This window comes from Schistocerca serialis, chromosome 7 (genome assembly GCF_023864345.2).
Source record: "Schistocerca serialis cubense isolate TAMUIC-IGC-003099 chromosome 7, iqSchSeri2.2, whole genome shotgun sequence".
NCBI lineage: Eukaryota > Metazoa > Arthropoda > Insecta > Orthoptera > Acrididae > Schistocerca > Schistocerca serialis.
The window spans coordinates 125069452-125090027 of record NC_064644.1 but is presented as its reverse complement, the minus strand read 5'-3'; the positions used below and the strand labels follow the sequence as shown (position 1 = coordinate 125090027).

Below are 20576 nucleotides of genomic sequence, written 5' to 3'. Positions count from 1 at the left end.
TATCAAACAAAACACAAACTTGTGTGATGTCTGGTGTTCCCTATCAATTCAATGTTGTTACTGAGTTACTGATCAACCAATGTCAAGCCAGAACTTTCCCAATCCCAATGGTGCATGTGCGTGTGGGAGGGGGAGGGGTAGGGGGTGGACATGCCGAACTCTGGAACTTCAAAAATTAACAGCCCTGCAATTTCTTCATGCAAGTCACATTCGAAATGACATCCTTCATCATATGTTACTATTAACAAAACGGGGCAAACATGAAAGTTAACTCATTACATGACAAAATACAAACAACAACAAAGAGGATGGAAAACTAACATGAACTGCTGGAGACACACATGAAAAGTAGTGGGACTGCTGGTCTACTGAATTGCATTGTTCTTCAGAGCACGAAGTTAATATTTCAAATATTTACTCAGCTTTTGCATTTATTCTCTTTCTTGCCTCTACTTCTGAAGAATAATTGCTCAAAATCCAGATATCATGCATGTATGTGCTTTTTTTTCCTTTTTTCTTCTTCCAAAGATACAAAGTGAAAAAAGCAGGAAATGACTAGGCTTAAAATCAGTTCTTTGTACCACAAATATATGTATATATACAGTATAAACAAAACATGTTAACATTTATTTTAATTACCTTATCAGTGCAGCTAAACTTGAGGCCATACTGGATACAGGGCTACTAGGTGTAGTAGAAATCTCCTCAATATCTTCTCCAAGAGTCTTTCTACAAATTGGACAGGTCCCATGCTGAAACCAATTTTTTATCATAACATGGAAGGTAGATTTGGGAACTTGAGAGCAGTGACATAAATGTTAGGTCTCTTGGAACATTTAGATATCTATGCAGTAGCTTTTCCTTTGCCCTATAGTATCAGAAAAAGAGAGACTGCACCTACTCTGTTAAATACAACCAGTTTGAAGATTAATCTGATGTTCTTAGTCAACATGGCACCAGAAGACATGCTGCAATAAGAACAGTGAAGCACTGATGAACTGGTTGGAACAGGTAGATCTTTATTTGGTGTTTGATGACAAAGATAGGAAACCTTCATTCAGCTCAGTGCCACAGTGATACCAGTCCTGACCTGTGATTTGTATCTGTGTGGTAACTACAAAAAGGTGCAGCCCACACCGATGACTGGTCATTGAAAATATCACGATACAGCTGCCCAATAATCAGAGCTGCCTAGAAACGACAGTGCAAGTTTCAGAAAGGTGAACTAGGTATCTTATGTTAAAGAGATAGACTCCACTCATGCTGGAGCCAACCCTGTGTTAACAAAATGTTTCTAGTCTTTGTGGGAGGAACAGCAAAATGCAACACAAGAGGGCCACTCAAAAAGAAAAGAACATTTATTTCTCCAGGTATTTTTATTTTTAAGATAACTTTTCTTACATTGTTTTACAACATATTTTGGCGTCTTAGTTACTTTTCTACATAGTTTTCATTTAAATTTATACATTATTCATCGTCCTTAACAAGCTTCCATAAGCCTTCTGCATATTCAGTTGCCACCAAGTTGTTGCACCACAACACTGATGTCTTTCAGTTCACTGTCCTTTCCATAGTGCTTTCCACCCAAAAAAAATCCTTCAGTTTCAAAAAAAGGTGTAATCACTTGGAGTCAAATCCAGGCTATAAAATGGATGTTCAGAAACTTATCACTTAAACTGCCAAAGCAAATTTTTCATCAAAGCAAAATAATGTGGGCGAGCAGTACTACAAAGAAGCACAATGCTGCCTACGATAGTTCAGAGGATACGATGTCAAACACTGAGATGGCTGAGGAACTGCTACGTCATGCATGACGTTTAAATTTATGACTTCCTTGCTAGTAACTTATTTGTAACATGTTTCACTGGCAGTATCCACACAAGCTGCTGAATATCATCATCATCATCATTTAAGACTGATTATGCCTTTCAGCGTTCAGTCTGGAGCATAGCCCCCTTATACAGTTCCTCCATGATCCCCTATTCAGTGCTAACATTGGTGCCTCTTCTGATGTTAAACCTATTACTTCAAAATCATTCGTAACCGAATCCAGGTACCTTCTCCTCGGTCTGCCCCGACTCCTCTTACCCTCTACTGCTGAATCCATGAGTCTCTTGGGTAACCTTGCTTCTCCCATGCGTGTAACATGACCCCACCATCTAAGCCTGTTTGCCCTGACTGCTACATCTATACAGTTCATTCCGAGTTTTTCTTTGATTTCCTCATTGTGGACACCCTCCTGCCATTGTTCCCATCTACTAGTACCTGCAATCATCCTAGCTACTTTCATATCCGTAACCTCAAGCTGCTGAATATACCTACACAAATATATCATTGTACAACACACAGTTCAAGAGATATGATGTCATAAACACTGCAAATACCACATTATGCACGAAGTTTTAATATATTTATTTTTTATCATTAAGACACTTTTACCGTCGAGTCAACTTAAAGAAATCCCAGACACATGGCAGTGCTTTTGACAGCTTTCAACAAAGCAAAAACAGCTTTAGGCAGAAATTATAGCCGTCTATAGAACTGTAAAGAGGTGTGGCCATAGAGACGTTTATGAAATCGTGTTATAGATATGAGAAGCAGCTTACAATACAGAAACTGTGGTATGTTTCTCAATTTGGATACTGTACTTACACATTTGTACATTATGCATATTGCTTTGTATGACTGTTTAGAATGATAACATTGAATTCACTGGTTCTGCTTCCTGACTTTATGCATAACCCAAGTCTCTTCATTAGTAACAATGTGGTTCAAAACTGTGTTGCCATCCTTTTCGTAGCGAGTGAGGAAAGTCAGTAGAGGTCCCATTTGGATGGATGGAGATGGTGATATGGGTGCATGACAGCAAGGTCTTTAGTGCCCATGCAAAAGCAGATTGACACGAGTGTCAGTAAAATATCCGGTACAGAAAGATAAAACAAAGTGAAACACATGTAACGAAGGGTAGAAAATGACGTGTGGACCCACATTGAAGCAGGGGCGTCAGTAGTGAAACATCAATGACACAATCTGGGTTTCTGGAGGCACCAAGGTGGAAATCTGCTCCAACCTCGACATAAAACATTAAGACCAGCCACATACATTTCTAAAATGTAATCCTGGGTGTGAAACCCATAGGGCTCGTTGCTCATTGCCAGGTATGAAAAAGCCATGCCAGTGGAAGCCAAGCAATGGTACGGTATGCAGGTGTGTATGGCAGGTGTATATATCTGGCGCACCGTAAGCACCAGTCGCTGATGTGAAGTGGCGGTTTACCATCCTCTGCACAGTAGCTAGGTATGGGGCTTGTTCTGAATGCCCCAGTGTCCAATTGAATGCCTTCATGATGCACGGTGTCCAACATTTTCAAATAAGGAGATCTCGCAGACCATGCACCCATAATCGAGCTGAGACCGCACAAAGGCCCTATAAATCCGGACCAGACAAGTCCTGTCTGCTCCCTATGTAGTGTGACTAAGACAATTGAAAATACTCAGAGCCTTAAGCAACCATTTCTTCATGTCCTTAAGATGTGGCAACCATGTAAGTTTGCTGTCAAATATGGGACTCAGAAATGTCACTGTGTCTATATAATTGTCCCTCATCCTCAACTCGGGAAAGTTTAAAATGGAACGAGAATGGTTAAAAAGAACACACATAGATTTCTTGGTTGAAAACTTAAAACCACTCTTCTGCACCGATTCATCCAAATGTCTAAGAGTGAGTTGCAAAAAATGGTTCAAATGGCTCTGAGCACTATGGGACTTGACATCTGAGGTCATCAGTCCCCTAGAACTTAGAACTACTTAAACCTAACTAACCTAAGGACATCACACACACACACACACACACACACACACACACACACACACACACAATCGATGCCCGAGACAGGATTTGAACCTGCGACCATAGCAGTCGCGCAGTTCCAGACTGAAGCGCCTAGAACCGCTCGGCCACACCGACCGGCAGTGAGTTGCAACAGAAGTGTTGTTGTGGCAAGCCTGGAAGAAGAGAAAAACACAGAGAAGTTGTCCGCAAACAAAGAACACTGGGCAGGATTCTGCACTGCTGACATAATATTACTAATAGCTACGGCAAAGACAGTCACACTTAACACACAACACACTACCTTGAGGGACATTGTTCTCCTGCTCAAAGCGATCAGAGAGGACGTCACCGACTCAGTATAAAAAATACCGTAGCGAGAGAAAGGAACAAATAAAAATGGGAAGACAACCATGAAAACCCCCAGTCGTGAAGCTGCTTGAGGATAAGATGACTCCAAGTAGCATCGTAGGCCTTCTCGATGTCAAAAAATATACCTAAAAAGCAATGTCAACACAGGAAAGCCTATTGTATAGCTGCCTCCAGGAGGGCCAGGTTATCAAAGGTGGAGCGATACCTCCTGAACCCACACTGAAAGCAACTTAGGAGTTTCCTGGATGCTAACATCCAGACAAGGCAGCGGTTGACCATCCACTCCAAGGTCTTCCCCAGGCAGCTAGTGAGGGCAACAGTGTGATAATACTCGGGCACGTACAGTCTTTCCCAAATTTTAAAAGAAGAATCAAACTGGCCACGAGTTGGGAAAGTGACCTGATGCTCAAATGGCATTAAACAGTGCGAGGAGGGTACCTTTGTTTTGGTTGGTGAGGTGCTGCAGCATACTGTAATGAATTTGTAGTGACTGGGGGATGTATCAATGCAGAATCCAGCTCCAAGTAGTAATCTTCATCAGAGGCAGACCGGAAGTCCAAACTGCTCCTCTCAGCAACCGCTCTATGGTGCTGGAAACCTGGATCCTGACTGGCAGTTGTAGTAACTGTGGCAAAATAGGCCGCTGTCATGTGGGAAATGTCTCGCGGATTGGTTTCAAGAGCACCATTCTGCATTACAGCAGCCATGGGGCACCTCCCACCTCTCCCAGAAATTCGCCTCATGCTCTCTAATACAAAAGAACTCTTTGTGGAACGATTAATGGTGTTCAGGAACTGTTGCCATGACCTCTTCTTGCTCTCTCAAATAATCAAGCGACACTTTGGACTCGCCACCCAAAAGGCTGCAAGATTATCTGCAGTTGGCTTACACTTGAACTTACGCAGAGCCGCACGCCTAATCCTGATTGCAGAGCGGCATTTATCACTCCACCAAGGGACAAGGTGGTTCCAATCTGCTCTATGGAGCACCCATCTCTGTGGCAGAGAACGACCCAGTTGCAGTGCAAAAGTGCGTAATCTGTCCTGCATTTAGCAAATACGCACACAATGACCTCAGAAGCCTCTCAACTGCTCTTCCCCGGGACATGTAGTTGCAAAGCCCCAAAGCATATTGTGTGCATTAGAATCACCACAGATGTTGAAGTGGTGGGGGAGCTGTGTAAGAAGGTCACTAAGAGCCTCTTCGTCGAGCACATTATGTGGCGGCGGGTGAAGGCAACATATTGTCACTGGACGACGCAAGATCACCAATATGGCAACTGCTTGTAAATTCATTGTAAGGGAGAGAGGTGAGGAGTGGTAGTCGGTATTGACAAAAATACCTGCTTCTACCCTAGCTCTCTCTCCACTCAGGTTGTCATCTCTGTGGACTACATAGCCCCGAAGCTCAAGGGTGTATGATTGATGGAAAAGAGTCTCCTGGAGACAGAGACAAGACACAGGAGTCTACCTTGAGAGGGCAGATGAAGTACCTCCACATGCATCCTGAACTCCTGCAAATTCCACTGAAGTATGGGAGCCATTTATCACAGGGTAACACATTCATCCTGTCTCTCCGCCAGGGTGGGGAGACAGCAACAGGTGGAGGGGCAGTTGTGGGTTGAGATGATTGGCCCACACATACCACATACTCAATCAGCACTGGGGAAGAGTCAGATGAAGCACGAGGTAAAATCACATCGACATGGTCAGATGGTTTGCCACTTGATTTTACCTGCTCTTGCTGCTTTACAGTAGCTTTTCGCAATTTTGTAGGCTTTGCTTGAGCCGGAGTAGGAGTGGTAATAGACGTGCTGAGCTTCTGAACAGCTTCAGCCATTGGAGGTGCCTCAAGTTGGCCACAGTAATTTCGTTTGCTATTATGAGGGGTGGGGCTACAGGTGTTGGAACACTTGCTGCCTTGCAAGTGCACTGGCACGCGCAGGTGTTAGTGCCAATACTCACCACTTCCGTTTGCATAGAAGCATCAGATTTCGAAGTAGGCTTCTGAAGCACGGACGCAAAAGATGTAGCAAACGTGGGAGGCTGCTTCATCTTGTAAATCTTTTTGGCCTCACCATAGAGAATACGCTTAGTTGTTTTTATTTCCTGTTCTTTGCGTTCCTCTAGAAAGATTCTGCAGTCCCTATTCCCAACTGGGTGTTGTCCAGAGCAACTGATACATTTAGGTGGAGACTAGCAACCAAATCCTTCATGAGCGGTCTTACCACAGTTGCCACACGTCTCTTCTCCTTTACACCTGAGGGTTGTATGCCCAAAAAAGCAGGCATTTAAAACAGCACATTGGGTTTGGGACATAAGGCTGTTGGTTTAGGCAAAGAAAGCCTGCCTTGATGTGCTTTGAGAGTTTGAGGGTGTTGAAGGTAAGAATGAAGGATTTCACCAGATTTCCATCCACCCTTTTCGTAACATTCTGAACATCCACAACTACCTCCGGAGCCCACTCACTCTTCAGTTCTTCGAGTGGTAAATTACAATATCCCTACAGGATACAACACCTTTGCTAAAGTTCACAGTGCTGTGAAGCTCTGTATTAATGGCATATTTGCCCAGGCACTTTCCACCCTGTAGGTCAACAGCTTGTTGGGAACTGGATATTTCAACCAAAAGCATCCCACTTCGCAACCGCTTTGCAGATTTTAAAGTCCCAGCAATTCCTGCTAAGCTCTTCTGGATGTAAAATGGCGAGACCTTCTCAAAACTACCTTCTTTCCTTTTTATTACTAAAAACACATTCTGATTACTATCCTGTGCTCTGTTACTCTTTACTGCTGCGTGCTGCCTTACTCTTGCGTCTGGAGGGCTGGCTACTCGAGCCCTCGGCCCACCCATTCCGCTGGGAGAAGGAAAAGATTTCTGAGGATGAGCAACTAGGGAAATAAGGGTCCACTCGAGTAATCCTCATACAACTGAGGTGCGGCAGGTTCCCCAGAGCTAACAACTGTTCCACCTCAACAGCCATGCATCTCCTCAGCACGCGGCACACCTTGAGATTGAGGTTTTTTTTTGCATAAAGGTTTATTCCGACCTTGCAATCCGGGTGCTCAAGCCAAGATCCCCATTCCCTGAGACACACAACGTTCCACTGCCGTGCCGCACAGTGGTCACTGAAGCGCACCCAGAGCTTACAGTGACAGGAGACTGACGGCGCTTACCAATTCCCAGTTCAGGAACCCTTGGGTCTCCAAGCCTGTACCCAGCAAACAAAAGCTGAGCCCCTGAGGGCAGAGATCCCATTTGTTGTTTTTTGTAAGTCGAGGAAACCACTAGACACATACTTTTCTATAGCCCAAGTGGCCACTAACAATTTGATGAAGAGCTGATCATAAAATTTCAGAAAAAGTACAAGCTCAGTCTATCCTGTTGATCCCCCCCCACCCAATCCTTGATTTGAGTTAGTCACAGCAAATGGTCAGTTTGATCGTTCATCATGGATATTCTTTTGTCTACCACTGAACATTATGCACTATTTCTGAACAGAAGCTCCATTTATTACACTTCCATAAACTTAGGTTACCTGTCTGCAAAAGACATCCACCCTACCCAAATTTACAGTCAGAAACTGTATTATACTCACACTTGATGGTATAGTTAATTTTGTCACATATTTTTAAAGTTGCACAAATAAACAGTAAAGAACTGTTCCTGCTTGGTGTCACATAGGTGCAAATGATTAGGAAGGTCAATGATACAGCGATGAATGAGGAGAGAATTGCGCAGCTTGTTAGATCAAAACATCATTTACTTTTAGAATGACCCTCTTACCTTGTGGGTCTCAAAAGAATGCAACCCATGGTGAATGCTGAAACACACAAGTTTTATCTCGACCATAAAAGAATGGGAACCTGGACATCAACTACTGCAGTAAATTAATACGGAGAGAATGGAAAAGGGGAAAACTATAACGGGTTTCACACAATCAAGCAGAAAAACATGATCTCTTCTGAGATACATCATCACTATCCTCAAACAGCAAGCGAAAATGCCCTCATGACAAACTTTACTAAAGGAGAAATGAAGAAGACTAAATTCACTGGGAATGAAAAAGGTATCTACAATGAATCATATGTTTGCACAATTCATAAAAAAAAAAAAAAAAAAAAACTGGGAATCTTGCTCAATTCTTGCTTGAAAATTTTTACACTGACAGTCCAACATTGGGATACATACCAAACCAGTTTAAAACAGTTAAAAAAACTATTGTCATACTAAAACAAGTTACTGGCAGTAATTTGTATTGTCTTCACTGGATTTTCATAGCTTAACTACATGTTGTAAACTGCTCGAGAGGTTTACGTGTAACAGAATATAACAAACTCAAGTGCATTTTCCTTTTGATATAATATACAAATATGCTGACAGTGTCAGTCCTTCTGAACAAGGTGGCTTTTGGGATAACCATAGTTGCTGTGAACAAGAATTACCCTTGCTGACACTCAACTGAAACAAAATTCTAAGACCACCTACAGTAGTTTTCTTTGAGGAGCTGACTGTCCTTACTGACATGGTATGGTTTAGAAGGCTTGTGAAGCTAGAGAGAATAATTTACATCCCAAAACTTCTCAGATACATTGAAAACATTATAAAAAAATGGGACTGGTGTGAATAGAACTCTTACACTGACAGTTCCAAACAAACTTAATTATGTATATAGACAGATCATTCATTTTCAGAATCTCTACCATTTTTACCTGTTACTGATATTGACACTGACAAGATATTGGTTTCGGAGATTCCAAGAGTTTCGGGAATGTGTTAATTTCAATAATATAAATGTGACGTAAAGTCGTGCAAGAGACAGGAGACTTAGTATAATAATGATCAGTAGTTTTCCATTCAGACAGAATAGGTCATGATGGTAAAAGTCAAACATCAAACAAGGAATGACTTTATTGCTCATATGACGCGTTTCGAAATTTATCCCTCATTAGATATCCAGGAGCGATTACTCATGTAGTCTTAGAGTCGTATATTAAATAAACATCTGGAAATGTCATATCTATTTTCAGTAATCACTCCTGGCTATCTTAAGACTGATAAATTCTGAAACACATTATATGAGCAAAAAAGTAATTCCTTGCCTGATGTTTGACTTAATAGCATTGTGACCCTGTCAGCCTAAATGCAGATCTACTGACTGTTTCGATTTCAAGTTTGACACCTAATAACAAATGAAAGAAATGTTATTTCATATGATGTAATTATGTATTAACAATTTTCAGATTGTTTTCTTTACTTACACTGTAAAAAGTTTCTTCCAGCCAAATTGCAGGATTCTAGGCCAATGGGAAGTACACTATAGGTTTCGATAAGCGAGTTTTATATATATAATTATAAATTTACAGTTTATGGTTTTTTTTTTTTTTTTGTACTGTGAAACTTCCTTTTTCCAAATTTCATGATTCTAGGTCTACAGGAAGTGCCCTATAGCTTTTGATAGCAAGTTGCGAATGTTAAGGTATGTGACATAAATGGGTGTATCTTTTTATTGCACAGACTTAGAAGGTTCAATTTTTTATACCACCAAGGGACCATAGACATCAGTATGTGCACAAATTTCAAGTTGATAGCTGTACACATTCCTGAGAAAAATGGTTTTTAACAGAGAGATAACAAAGTGTTCTTATAAGGGTTCCGTCTTTACTGATTGACGTAAGAAATCCTAAAAACCAGTACTTCGGAGTCTCTGTAAGACAAAATACTAATAAATTGCTATTAATGAAAAATGAGCTCCCACAAGGATTACTTTTAACAATTTAAATAATTTCTAACTAACAGGGACAACTCATTGGGTAGTTGAAGCATTGTGTAACTGACAGGCACAGAAAAATGAATAAAAACTAGGCTAACTTTCAAACAAATCCTATAAGGAACTAAAGTACAAACACACAAGTGTGTGCATGCATGAGGGCACGCACATGCATGCATATGTCAGTGAACTATAGCTTATTAAAGTATTTGTCCGAAGACTACCGAAGTTTTCATTATTTTTTGTGTGCCTGTCATAGCTATCCAAACAAAATATGTAGATACAGATCTGCGAAAGTTGAATGAATATTACAAGCCGTGGTGACAGTTTCGAAATCCAGCTTGAACAGACATTGTGCACTGTATGCATTCCACCTTAATAACCAACTCGCAGAATCAGAGCTCTACGTTTCAGTATGCAAGTAGCTGACATAACACATTAACTATCCAAACTACCTTGGCATCCCACTTCATCATTCCCCAACAAATACAAAATAAACAATTCTAAACAAAGTTCCTATTGAAAGTGTGGTAAAACATTAAGTTATGAGACAGTCCTGTATTTCTTTTGAATTTTTACCTCAGCGAGATTTGGAGTCTAGAGAGGCCCGTATTCTCATGATATTTGAACAATTTCCCCCAACGTTATAAAGTCTTGAAGTTCCTTAAGCTAATTTGTCTCAACTGCCTGTGCATTTCATTTCAGGAACATTATCTTCTTGCCTTGAAGGGGCTTAACATAGTACCTAGTGTCTGCTGAAAAGTATGGTGCCAGTGTATGCACTTCATTAATGTAGACATACACCTAATTGAGTCAGTGTGCTTTGTAAATGAAATACCTGAATCCACGCCAACACCAAAACTCTCTTCACTGCAGACACTACCCTGCCAGACCTGATGGGGTAACAGGTCACCATTACAGAATACAACAAGTCTCATACACCATTAATCCCCAAGTAAACTCCCAATCCATACTGTGCAGGATAATGCTCTGTGCTCCCACCAGAAGACCCACACACCTGTATTGGAAGACTAGGTCTTGTTGCAGTGTCAACCCTTCTTCTGGAAGAGGCAAGACTTTCCACTGTAATGATAACTAAAACGCCACTATACAGGTTCCAGGGCCTGAACTACCCATACAGGTATGGTACTGCCCAGACAGAGTTATAACATGCTATGCCAAAACTAGGACTACTCTATATATACATAGACAGGATATTGTCAATACCCCAAATGCGACTGAACAAAAACTGCACCGACCATGGACCACAGAATCCAACAGTGTTCCAAGACAAGATATCCTGGAAAACAGAGTTCCATCACGGAAACTATAACTAAAGACCTGACTTAATATCTAACACTGCCAAAGATTTGTGAACGTGAAAATATTGCATAAAAGTAAAACAATGGAAAATCCAGGATGGAATAATGACAATATTATGAAACGGATATATTGCTTCTCATCATACAGTGGATATGTTGAGTCGCAGATAGGCACAACAAAAAGACTACTAAACAGGTAAGCTTTCATAAAACACACACACACACACACACACACACACACACACACACACACACACACACACACACACACAGTCTCTGGCTGACCTCGGCAGCCTTTAACAAGGGGTGTGTGTGTGTGTGTGTGTGTGTGTGTGTGTGTGTGAAGAAGGGCGCCTTTTGGACGAAAGCTTATTGTTTGGTGGCCTTTTTGTTGTGCCTGGCAGACATATATCCGCTATATGAACTTCGTCTTATCACCAGTTGTTAAGTTCCTTCAAGGCAAGAAGACCATGTTCCAGAAATACACTGCCAATTGAGACACATTAGCTTATGAAGCTTAAAGAGAGGAAGTTACGTAATGATATTATAACTTTGGGGAAAATTGTTCAAATGTTCATGATAAGTTGGGGGAGAACGGGCCTCCCTCTAGGGTCAAAATATCATTCAGGTAAAAATGTAAATGCAATACAAAACTATCGCTTTATCACAGTGTTTCACTGAACATTCCAAACGTTTTGATGGAACTTTGTTTACAACTGTTATCTGACGTGTCATGCTGCCGACACAGTTCATGAACAAAAAGTACAAGAGAAATTAAGGAGCACATGTGTTTGAAACATATGCAACTGTAGGGTCAAAGTAGTATCGAGTTACATGTTGAGCCAGAAAGATTCATGCGAAACCAGTTTCACAGGAAAATCTTGTTCTGCTGCTGCAACACTATTCAGGAATCTGGTAAAATAACCACATTTTTGCTGTGTCAATGATAAATGGGAATACTCAAGGTCATAAATTAAGCACTTTCATTATTATACGATAACAATTTTAAAAAATGTCACAACAATTTGTCATCAGTCATTTCATCTTCATGTAAAGCCTATACTAAACATACTTCTGAATAATTCAAAGTGTGCTGATTGAGAGAATTACTTGACGCAGTTTCATGGATAATTTGCAATAAACCTATTGAAATGGCATGGAACAACTCAGTTTTCAGTATATAAAGATATAAACTGGCCGTTTACACGGTATTAAAAGTAACAATAGCTTAAATTCAACAAAATATTTCCATTTCATGCAGATGCTTCGACTTTTTATCTATTCCCTTTTTTATAACTTATCAGCCCTTTATTGAAAAATATAGTTTTTATGTAATAGACCATGCATGATAAACCTATGGATGCACCAACAGCCACAGTACCCCATCCACTATAGAATATTCATATATATATAAAAAACTACAACCTACCAGTTCGAGCCATGGTATAATGCAGTTTTCATGGTACACATGTTCACATGGTAACTTGCGAACATGTTCATCAAGACTAAAGTCTTCCCAGCAAACTGAACATTGCAGACTTTTACCTGAAAAAAGTAAAGAATTAATATGAGAACTTATCTTTTAAGTGGGTGACATAGCAACAGCTTCAGTGGAACCAATACCATTACTTTCAATGGTTATCTCATCATACTCCCTTTCCTGGAGAAAGACCACACTTGTCTTTATATTCTTTTCTTTGTTAACAGCAGGAGAAATAATGTGGTACAAGTACCCAAAGCATTGATAGTAATAAAGTCGACCACTAAATGACGCTCAAGCATGAGAATCATGGGCCATTTTCCTGTTCCAAATATACTGTTTTACATTTTCATTGTTTTACCTGCCATTTTCAAATATTCTAGCAATTCTGTAGCAAACCTCCACTTTTACCTTCACTATATGTGGTAAGATTCTTCATCGAAGAATGCCTCAAGTGCTACATACACTGAGAAGCCCAAACATTATGAACACTGCCCACTGTGAGACAATGCAGCATGAGAGTGCTGCAGGCACGTGAAGCGGTACAGAAAGTATATAAATGGATCAGATACAAATAGGGAATTATTCTAGTGACAATACAGGATGCAAATGGGGAAATGACTCATACAATCCATAAGAAAGAGCTGTACAAAGATAAAGTTCGAAGAGACTTGCCACCAACAGCCAAAAAATTGGGGCTGCGACCTGATGACGACGGTGAGCGAGTTTGATAAAGGGCATAATATTATAACCTTTTGCTTGTAAATGAGCTACTCAGAAATGGTAAAGCTGGTCAGCTGTTCATGTGCTATGAGTGTAAGGAGAGTCGGTGACCGGCAGTGATGCAAAGCTATTGGATGACCTGCAACGTGGAGGTCAGAGGCTTGCCCACTTTGTAAAGCAGGTTCAAATGGCTCTGAGCACTATGGGATTTAACATCTTAGGTCATCAGTCCCCTAGAACTTGGAACTACTTAAACCTAACTAACCTAAGGACATCACACACATCCATGCCCGAGGCAGGATTCGAACCTGCGACCGTAGCAGTCTCGCGGTTCCGGACTGAAGCGCTTAGAACCGCACGGCCACCGCGGCCGGCTGTAAAGCAGGACAGATGGCGATGTGTGATGACCACGTACAACGTTCACGCAGTCAAAAGTGTTTCTGAGCACACCATGTTGGTTGTGTCCAGATAGAAAATCACCATGCGAGTGGTTACTCAAAACATGCACTACACTACATACGTGGAGTGGCAGAGGCAGGATTATACTTTGGGAGACATTCATCTGTCTTCCATGAATCACTTTAATCCCTTCATGACTGATGTCTCCCCTGACTGCAATTGTATCTTTCAGCAGAATAATTGTCTGTATCACAAGACCAGAATCATGCTACAGTAACTTGAGAAGCAAGCACAATAGTAATTTCACATTGATTTCTCAGCCAACAAATCTTCCTAATCTGACCCTGATGGAACACATCTGGGATACTGTTGGGTAACAGCTCCTTGCTCATAATCCACCAGCAAGTAAATTTCTAGGAATTGCATGAAATGTGTTTAAACACCTGGTGCCATATACCTCTAGACAGCTACGACGGACTTGTTGAATCCATGCCATGCAGAATCACTGCTGTACTGTATTCCAAAGGTGGACCAACACACTATCAAGCAGGTATCTTAATATTGTGGATCATCAGCATACATAGTTTGTGCCATTTGTAGGCACTACAACGAATGTTACTCAGATAAGTAATTTAGCACTCAGCATACTATAAGATAATGCAACCTAACTTATACCTAAGTGCACAGTTTTCATATTCTATCCCAGAAGAGAATTATTATAAATATATTAATACAGCGGTATTTGACAAAGATAACCCGGATTCTGAAACAATGCATCTGAAGAATGTCTTTTGAAAACAGTGGCTATTGTGTATGACACATTCAGTTAGTGCTAACTACTAAAAAGAAAAGATGCTGATGCTGAATCATCATAAGATTTATTGTGTTGCTTATTTTCTATGAATCCATAACCAATAAAAGGCACATAAGACATTCAAGCTATTTTCCAACCTCCCAAGAAGATAAAAGATGTGCTATGCCTGGTAAATCTTGGTTAGAGTGTTTCCATAATTTGTAACATTCTAAATGGATGTGACAACTTTTACATTTGTCAGTCCATAAATTGCCAGAACTCTGCACATAGCACTAATGCTACATTAAATATTTAAGATTTAATGCACATCTACAGTTGCCAATCGCTACCTCACAAACAGAAACATGCACAGAATTATGTTTGACAATATAAAGAAACATGTGCCATCTACTGACTTACTGTCATACCAGCCGCAAGGAAGTCACTGAGATCATATTATGCAACAACTAACTGGAACAGTGGCTGCACAGCTGGTGAGTAGTCTATACTTAAAAGAATATGCAGTGCTGTTTATTGCCCAAAAAGATTGGTTTACAAACTAGCACTCCTCACTGCAGACATGAATATGATCACTGTTAAATTCCTTGGCATTTGCCTGTCTTCAATACAATATAATTCGGCTGATTTCCGTATAAAATATGAGAACACCATTGGTTACAACATTCGTCTGACATCATCGTTCTATGACAACAGATGACGTCATTGCAAGCATTTGATACCATTTAATCCAAAGGCATCTAGAGAAGTATGATAATTTATTTCAGTTTATGGTTTGTTGTCATGATGTGGCTGTTGCCTGTAACTGTGGTTAGATCTGCCCCCTTTTGTCATTCTAGTATATGGTAATGTGACAGCCACCCAGCTGCAGCTGCTGTTTTTTTCACAATGTGTGGCCCTGGCTGCAGCCTCAGCACACAATCAGCAACAAAAGCATGGCTGTTGGATTTAGCTTTGAACTACTTAGATATCTTACTACAACAAGAATAAGACAGGGTAATTATCTTGTGGCTCTTCAAAAGGAGGAGGAGGAGAAAATTAATACAAGGTGTACAACTTTGCTTCTGCCATTTTTTCCCCAACATTTGAGACTTTAATGAAACAAATTGGTTACACATTGTAATGGATCTGGGATATGTGTTATTTTCTACCGGATTTGTCGATACCAAATTGTAAATGTTTTCTTATATTTTTTTTGGTCAGAATTTTTTTAATTGTAATTTGCCTTATCTTATGTTAATTTACTTATATTTTTGAGAGTGAAAGCATATTGATTACTATTAGTATATGTGTCGAAGAATAGCAAAAAGACTGATTACAAGTGGAAGCTTGTGTGTTGTGTAAAATGTCTTTGACGCTGGAGTCGTCTTTGACTATACTCAGTCGGCAGTTAACTCTTGGTGTGTGTTGACGGTAGAGGAATGTGCAGGTCGCCATCATAAATAATTTTGAATTATGTTACTATTTTTTTATACAAACTATAAGAAGAAACTACATTCGAAGAAATGGTATTTGAAGCACCAAAAATGAGCCAAACACATTGAACCAGGTCATTTCTGCAGCCGACAAAGATGCATTGTGGAATCATACTTCCATTAGACAACTGAAGCCAAGACCAATATCGCCTTGTAAACATCTAACGGATATGGTACTGTCACGAAATATGCCAAATTTAAGTAAATAAAAAAGTAGTGACCATATTTCAACTTGTGTCTTAGCCGGGATAGCATATTTCAACTGGGGACTGTAGCCGGGATATTGTGTTCACGAGATCTTCAACAGTGCTACGAGGAAGAAAATTTTTGTGTGTTAATACCAGTTTTTTCAGAATGTGTGTTACAGTATTTGTGTTCATCGGGAAGTAAAAGTTTTGGAGAAGTAATGTTTCGGCAAAAAATGTAGTTCACGACAGAAGAAGTAATTTCAAGAATTTTGGTCAACAATCAAATGGATGGAAAATGTGGATTTGCAACAGTAGGAGAGTGTTCCAGATAAGTCACGAAACCTTCGTATTTTGTTAAAACAATATTTTTATCTTGTTTTGTATTGTTGTGTATAAATTTTTTTCTTCACAATGACTTATGAGATTTTCGAGAGTATTGTGCCTAAAGTAGAAAGTAGTAATTTAATAGACTTCGAAAATCAGGACAGGTCAAATGAAACAGAAAGAACTGATCAGTTTGATTTAAAAAGTTTTCTTGTAAATTACACCAAAGAAATTAAACAATCAGTTGACAACAATAAGACTTACTGGGATGAAAAAATTGATAACATTTTGTTGCAAGTCCAAGCAGTCAATACCCAAGTGGGTGATCTTTCGAACAGAGTTGGCAGTGTTGAGGAAAAAACTGAATCTGTGGAAGCAAAAGTAAATGAAATTGATGCTAAATTGAGCGATGAAATTAATACTGTAAAAAATGAGTTACTGGTAGATAGGGAAAGAAATTTAATTGATTTTAATGAGATAAAAGGGGAAATTAAAAATTTGGATGAGAATACAAAAGTTTTGGTTAAAAATGTACAACAAGAAACTGACAATCGTTTGGTTACTTTAGAAAAAAAAGGTAGAGTGCAATGATTTAGAAAACAAAAAATCTGTCAGAGAACTTAGCGAAAAAATTGAAAGTTTTGACATTGATTTTCAAAGCAAAAATCACAATGTCAACACATGCAATATTGTATCTAATATTCCAGTGAAGCACTTTTCGGTAGATGGACCCTTACATCCCGTTGATTTTATACAGTATTGTAAGGATTGTTTTTTACCTCACTCACCAGATGAAATGAAAATTAAATTTGTGAAAAAATTCTTGGAAGGGGAAGCTTTGACTTGGGCAAACCAGATTGTAACTGTGGGGATGATCTTTTCAGAATTTGAATCAAAATTTCTTGAAAATTTTTGGGATGATCTTAAACAAACTAGAATCAAAAGTGAATTTTTGAATGGGAGAAACTATATAGAATCAGATGGGAGCATGAAACGATTTTGCAAAAGTTAACGTCAAAAACTTATTCATTTAACAAAACCTTTGGATGACCTGATCAAAATTGATACCTTGAAGAGAAGATTGCCATCAGCAATGCAGTTGAGTTTAGTCCATTGTCCTGACAGTAATGTAGAGCAGTTTCTCAATTATATTGAAAAGTTGGATAGGGTAACAACAAGAACACACAGTGGGTTTACTCAGAAAGTTAATGGTCAAAATTGGGGAAATGACAACTTTCAAAAAAGGGAACAAAACAATTATCATGGTGTCAGTCAAAATTCACGGGGATATAAAAATTTTCAAAGGAAGGACCATAATTTTTATGCAAAACAAGAACAATATTTTCGCGGAAATAATCAACAAAATAGAGAACACTTTAGGGATCAAAATCACAGAAATTTTGCTAGAGATCAGTACAATAGAAACTACCAACAATCAGGTAATGTTTGGCATAGGAATGGGAACAGAAATGTTGATCAGAGACATTGGCAGAACCACAATCAGCAGTTCAAACAGGAACCAGTTGTAATACAGGAAATAAAAAACGAGTAGACGCCCCCTTGAAGGTCCGCAAGGTTGAGGCAGAAGGTGAGCATGATGAAAGGACCAATGGATGTGACTATCATAAACCCAAACATGACAGTTCCAAACCTAAGCTATCACATGAGGTTATTAGTTGTTACTTATTGAAAAAATTTCAAGAGGAAAATAATAATGATATTGATAAAGATAAAATTTTCAGTACACAAGAACATACAGTAGATAAAAGTAATTGTGATTCATTTAATTTGACAGAGTTTTACACTTGGGCAGAAAAGAACAACACTTTGTCAGATGATGTAATTTGTAGTAGTTCAGAGACGTGTGTGAATGAAAGAGAGAATGCATGCTGTGAGAATGAAAATATTGGTGAAAGGGATCTGGTAACTTTAGAAAGGGGAAATAATATTTTGGGGGATAATTTGAATGTGTATGACCTGAATATGTATAATGATGATGATGTTGATGATAAAGTTGATTATGATAGTAATGGTATTGATGATGATGTTGAGGAAAGGTATTTCATTAGTTTAAATAGGGAGTTGGGTATACACATGGTTGAAAATGGATTAAATAGTGAAAATGTTATAGAAATTCCCAGGATGAATAAGGCTCACAAGCTGGGTGTGTGTAAAAGTGTGAATTTTGATGTTGTTGGTAAAGAATCTGACTATACAAATAATGACACATGTATAACTTCTAGCCTAAGTGAAACTTTTACAGATACTAATGACACGCACACACATTTCTTAGGAATCTATGGCTGAACAGTGAAACTATTTCTTTTGACAAGAACTTTAGAAAGATGCTTATTAATGTATGTGAAACTGTATGTCCTGAGTGGTGGAAAAAGATGAGATATTTTATTTTTGAAAAGCTGAAGGATAAGTACTTCAATAGTATACAATGTGATTTGGATGAACATTCTTGGCTATTTGAGATAACAGAGAGTACTAATGACAAATTTGTATCTTGTGCAAATTTTATAACTGTGACAAATAATACATATAATGATATACCATATGATTCTGATAAGTATAGGTTTGGGGAAATTTAAAGTGATTTATTACATGAGGATACAGGTTCTGAGAAAAGTGATCAATTTTGCAGTCCTTATATAAAAGTTCAAATTGGGTCATGGATTGGTAAATGTTTAATTGATACAGGAAGTGAGATCTCGGGAATATCTGAAAGGTTAAGCAAGAAATTGAAAGTGGGGAAAGATTTTGTTGAAATGCCAGTTGTTGTGGTAAAGATAAAAGGTGCTACTGGGAAGAGCAGTAAATTGGTAAAAAGCCAGGCTTTAGTGACATTATTAATTGAAGGCAAGTTGTTCACACATGGATGTTTTGTAATTCAGGAATTTAATGAGGATTTTCTTTTGGGTATGAATTGGATAGTAAAAGTAAATACAGCATTTGATTGGGTTGGAAGAAAACTTTTGATAAAAACTAGTGAAAGGGAATACATTCAGACAAATTTTGTGAACACACTTTGTGATCAGAGTAATGTAAATTTTGACAGTATCAATTTACTAAAAGAAAATAGATTGGAGAATATTGAAACTCATAGATTTGATACTGATGAAGTTGAATTTGGGAATTTAGTAAATTTGAAAATTTCAGAAAAACAAAATTTATCTGGGGAGCAAAAACAACAGTTAGAAAATCTGCTGTGGGAATACAGTGATGTTTTTAGTGACATACCTGGTAGGGTAAAGGGTTATCAGTGTGAGCTTCAGGTAAAACCTCATGAACCATTTTTCATAAAACCATACAGCATTGCAATATCAAAAAGAGCTGCTGTTGAGAAAGAGCTGAAAAAGATGGAAGGATGTAATATAACAGAAAGGAGTATCAGTGCATATAATAATCCTCTAGTAGTAGTTTCGAAAAAAGATGGTGGAGTAAGATTGGTTTTGGACTCTAGACACTTAAACAAAATTTTGTTCAGACAGACAGACCATCCCGAAAATATTGATGAGTTACTCTATAAATTTACAGATGTAAAATATATGTCAAGTTTGGATCTAACTTCAGGTTTTCATCAGGTACCACTTTCGGTTAATTCTAGAAAATATACTGCTTTCTTGTACAATGGTAAGAGTTACCAATATTGTGTTGTGCCATTTGGGTTAAATTCTTCTGTTTCTGAATTTATAAGAGCTTTGGATCATGTACTCGGGCAAGAACTCGCGTCTAAACTGATAATTTATGTAGATGACATTTTGGTTACAGGGCAAAATTTGGAGGAACATTTTTCGATTTTGAAGTCAGTTTGTGAAAAACTTAGAAAAGGGGGGATGACATTGAAATTAGAGAAATGTAAATTTGCAGTTTCTGAAT

The 20576-nt window shown here is 38.8% G+C and overlaps 1 protein-coding gene across 1 annotated transcript in view; it reads right to left on the bottom strand.

The window, feature by feature from the left end:
* The window catches only part of LOC126412317 (E3 ubiquitin-protein ligase Iruka-like), a 152599-nt gene that overhangs the window by 1412 nt on the left and 130611 nt on the right, over positions 1–20576 (bottom strand). Inside the window, exons 6-7 of the mRNA XM_050081838.1 lie at positions 12721–12836; positions 640–752 (exon numbers count right to left, since the gene is read on the bottom strand). Of these exons, the coding sequence (XP_049937795.1) occupies positions 640–752; positions 12721–12836 (229 nt within the window). The remainder of the gene's footprint in view (positions 1–639; positions 753–12720; positions 12837–20576) is intronic.